General features: G+C 41.5%; 1 protein-coding gene across 1 annotated transcript; it reads right to left on the reverse strand.

Moving 5' to 3' along the window:
- Positions 1 to 872: 872 nt before the first annotated feature.
- LOC104944971 (zinc finger protein Gfi-1-like) lies at positions 873 to 3,508 on the reverse strand. The gene is made up of 6 exons (XM_010770584.1): positions 3,361 to 3,508; positions 3,006 to 3,209; positions 2,113 to 2,480; positions 1,756 to 1,893; positions 1,407 to 1,572; positions 873 to 1,287 (listed from the first exon to the last, which is right to left on the reverse strand). The coding sequence occupies exons 1-6, from the start codon at positions 3,470 to 3,472 to the stop codon at positions 1,109 to 1,111; spliced, it is 1,167 nt and encodes a 388-aa protein (XP_010768886.1). The 5' UTR covers positions 3,473 to 3,508; the 3' UTR covers positions 873 to 1,108.
- Between the last annotated feature and the right edge of the window lie 1,213 nt (positions 3,509 to 4,721).

The following is a 4,721-nucleotide window of genomic DNA, read 5'->3' on the forward strand; positions in this document are numbered from 1 at the left end:
CCCCACTGCTGCTCTGCAGGCTGTTTTACTGTTGATTCTGTGCCGCAGCATTACCGTACAGCATGTCTACAATCTGTGGTGCAATGTGTGCAAATCACATCCTTGAAGTTTTAGAGCTCTGGATGTTTAACCTCTGCAGAGCCAAATAAATCACACCCAGCTTTCCCCCTGAAAACACCATATGGACATTCTACTTATTGAGCCTGTGCTGTAATAAAAGTTTCTCAGACTTCCTTCACGTGGAGCTTTATGACACTGTAATGACATTTGTTATATGGGTATGTTAACAATGTGTGTCTGAAGATATTTGGTTTGGAGCAGGTGCGCAAGCAACAAAACGTTTTTCTATTCGACAGAGGAGATATAACTTTGTGCTGTCGTGCCTGCTTAGATTAACACAGCTTCTCGCTTTTTACAACGCTCCTATCTTTGGATCGGGGAAAGGAGGATTACAACCATTATTTAAAAGATGTTATTGTCAAAACCTTAAAGATATCTACATGATGTACACTGAAGAAATTTAAACATTGTCTTAATTTAAATGTGTTATGTCAACAGATTGCACATAATAACTATTAGGTTTGTTGAAAATAATATTAAGTTTAAATAAAAAATATTAGGTTCAACTTAATAGCATTGCTTTCAACTAACCTAATACAATCATGTGTAATCTGTTGACATAATAAATGTAAATCAACGTTTCATTTTTTTCAGTGTGGGATATTGTCTTATTTGAAAACATGATAAATGTAGAAACGCTTTTCGATTCCTATTTTAAAATAAAACTGAGCTCGAAAAATGTATGATTAATTCCTGGCATATCGGTTAAATAAAATGTGATCATTCTTTATTTTAAACTATTAACAAAAAGAGCATTCTCCTCTTGAAACAATTTGTACAGCCTAAAATGTTGTACATTTGAATTCAAATGTAAAAGCACACTTGATAAATAAACGTTTATTTCCATGAAATCAACAAGAATATCTCAGGCTAAATAATTAACTACATTCAACATTATACAGGCCAATGCAACAAACAATAGAATAACAATAAAACAAGACCATATAAATAGTCAGAGTTCAGTAAGTGCTGAAGCATGGCAGCCTGCTCATTTGAGTCCGTGCTGCGTCTCCTTGTGCCTCCGCAGGTCCACCTTCCTCTGGAAACCCTTCCCGCACAGGTCGCAGCCGAACGGCTTGAAGCCGGTGTGCTTCCTGCTGTGCGTGATGAGGTTGGAGCTCTGACTGAAGGCCTTCCCGCACACCTGACACTTGTGCGGCTTCTCACCTGCAGCACAAACGAGATCACACAATTAGAAATTGTCCACAAAGAGGCATTTTACGCGTTTTTGCACGAAGAGGCATTTAACACTTTTTGTGCATTAATTTTGTTCTTGCGGTGTTTACCTGTGTGGATGAATGTGTGTTTCTTCATGTCTGACTTTTGGTGGAACCTCTTCCCGCAGTACTGGCACGGATAAGGCCGCGTGTCAGAGTGGATGAGCAGGTGCGTGGACAGCGTGGAGGAGCGCTTGAAGCTTTTCCCGCAGATTTTACAGCTGAAGCTCCTCTCCTGTAAAAATAAAAATGCAACATGTCATTGTAGAAGGTTTTAAATACATAATACTTAAATGCAGAAAAACAGTAAAAACCGCAAATGTGTGCGGTTGTGTTGGGAATTACGCAATCTGGGCCCTTTATTCACGGGGTGTGGGCCTTAAAGTTATAGCAGCTTTATCTCCAGTGAGAAGCCTACCTGAGAGTGAACCGCCCTGTGCTGATCCAGGCTCACTGCGTGTCCGAAGGTTTTCCCGCAGATCGCGCACTCAAACGGCCGCGTGCCGCTGTGTGACCGCCGCACGTGCACCTCTAACCCGTGGGGCGTGGAGAACGACTTTGGAAGAATAAGGTGATTTTTACTTCGACATTAAACTTAAAAACTTCCGAATGTATTCTGATCACACACTTGTTATGTGTGGAATGACATCTTTATTACATTTTAATATACATTTGGCACAATGATAACCAATAAAACACGACTAAAATCATTTTTTACATATCAACAATCTCAATAAATATTAAAATAATATGACTGACGTGGTTTCGGGCCTACCTTGCAGCATTTCATGCATTTAAAGGATCCACTAGAGCACACAAAATCATTTTCAGACTTGATTTCCGCGACGCGTGGCTTCTGCTTTACATCCAGCTCGTCCCCATCCCGCATCCTGCACATCTGGTGGGCCGTTGAAGAAAAATCCTGATAGCATTCGGACACCGGGCCCCGCTGTGCGTAAAGAGGCTCTGCGCCGCTGTCCTCACCGTAGAGGCCACCCGGTGAGTGAAGCTCTCTATGGCGATGATATGGCCCCTGGACCAGATGCCTCAGCTCCGAGCCCGAGTACGCCGTCCAGGAGTAAGGAAAGACAGGGGAGTCGAAGGGGTTCCCGTCCTCAGCTGGAGTGCAGCATTTATCTGAATCTTTAGAATAATTTGGATTTAATGTGAGCGGACAATCTTATTGATTTGAGATTATGTGAAGCTCAGGCAGTGTCTTGGATCATTTTCAAATGCATTTGGCCTCATTGGAAATGGCTATAGGGGACATGCGTATTAGTAAATTCAGACAACAACAACAACAACAACAATGAAACCCTCAGGACTCCGCGTCAAAATAACGTTGCACATTATCAACAACACTTTTGTGGGCAAAGAGTCTAAGGATACTGAAATATTTAACAAAATATTTATAAGTTATGATTTATCAAATGTTTTTATCTTGGTTCTCCTTTATGATCATCCAAAATTACCAGGATATAAAGTTAACGGTGCTGAACATTTTCAAAAGATTGCACTCATAACGCGGATATGGATTCATGACAACAAAAATGTCATTGTATGTAAACTATCTTGTCCAAAATAAATGCCACCCTCACAAGTCAAATAGGACACACACAACTCTAACAAACAAATCTGAAAGACACCATATGTAGGCCTACAACAGACCTGGTGAGGAGGACGGGGACGGGGGACGCCAGTAATGACAGTCGGAGGATCGGTCACACACACTGCCTCCGCAGCTCAGCGGGGAGCTGGAGGACAGCGACCTCGGGGACAGCAGCCTGGCCCCGGCGGGCAGCCTGTCTGCGCCGCCGCTCACATCCTCCTGCGGCTCCAAGCTCGACTCAAGCTCCGCCTGAGATTTGGTTTCTAGTGACAACAGAGGAGAGCAATGAAACTTAATAAAGGTTTGAAATGAAATGAATGCTACATTGATGAGGAAAATATATACATCCCACGGATCGCTCTTTCTGGCGTTATTCAATCATTTCTGTGCGTAATTACGCACAAGTGAACGTACCTGCGCACACGTGTGCCAGAATCGTATCCAGCCTGTTGTAGTCATCATCCAGGTACCGAGGCTGGTGGTAGCTGTGGGCCCGTTTACTCTTCACCAGGAAAGACCTCGGCATGTTTACTCTCCTTCAGTGTTTGGTCTGCTGCGGCTTTGAAAATCCTCCACTTCACTTCACCCTCTCCACGCTGCTCTGACTTTATCTCTGGACAGATTGCAACACTATTGGTTGACAGACGAGACTGCGTTGGGATTTTTGGCCAGCTATTACGCATGCGCAGAGAGACTGTATCGTTTACCAGGTGTCGCAGGGCAGGTGGCCAAAAGCGCGACCACCGCCCCCCGAATGGTCCCTGTAGGGATGGGAACCAAGAGGACTTGTTGTAAGTCTTTAAGCTGACGAAGGCTGAATCGTAAAAGGAACTTTATAGAGATGTTTTATTATAGACTAAAACCAAACCTGGTTAATGTAAAGGGGAATAGTGTGATTCAATTAAAGGATAATCATTTCATGTATTATTATTATTATTATTATTATTATTATTATTATTATATTATTATTATTATTACAATGTAGTGTTTGTAAAAGGGAAAACCTATTTTTTTTTAACGACATTTCTTTACACGCAGAAATATGTTTTTCTATAGCCTAATGCAAATTGTTCGATTGGTGTCCACAGTTGTAGAAAGTTATTTTCTAAAACTCAAGAAATTATTGTTTTTGAATTCAGTCACATATTTATATAGCATTTTGACGGTAAATCTTTTTCAGCGACCCAAAAACAGCAAACAAACCAACGTAGCTACAATAACTAAGTATCAAATAAGCAAAAAGATAAATAAAAAAAAACAATAATAATACAATAATTAATAACTCAACCGTTTCTTCAAATTGTTTTTCCTGCATGGAAAAAGTGATTTTTTTTCTCCCCATTGTAAATATTGCGTGTATTATGTCAGTTGAAATTCATTTTTATTTGAAACCGAGATTAAATGTGCTCGTTGGAATGTATTTTAAAAGCCGACTTGACAATAAAACTTGGTAATTTAGTCTCATCAAGCCAGACCATGTGCACGTGCCGGTAACTATATAATTTGAGTGTTTTAGACCTTTAAACCTGTGGATCTGTGCGGGTAGAGAGGCTGTGATGGATAATGACCTGTTTGTTTGGCTGCTTGTAAAGTGATCCTGTTAAAGAGACGCGCGCGGGCGCTCCGCACACCAGCCTGCTGCTGGGGAGCCGGGTGTCCCTTTACAGACACACTGCTTCAGCCTGATTGTTTTACATCATTAAAACCCCCTCCCTATACTCAGGTGCAATTAGGCTGCCCACTGAAAGAAATGCAGGACTGAATACTTTAGTGTC

The sequence above is a fragment of the Notothenia coriiceps genome, unplaced genomic scaffold, assembly GCF_000735185.1.
Source record: "Notothenia coriiceps isolate Sejong01 unplaced genomic scaffold, NC01 NC01_scaffold00008973, whole genome shotgun sequence".
Taxonomy (NCBI): Eukaryota; Metazoa; Chordata; class Actinopteri; order Perciformes; family Nototheniidae; genus Notothenia; species Notothenia coriiceps.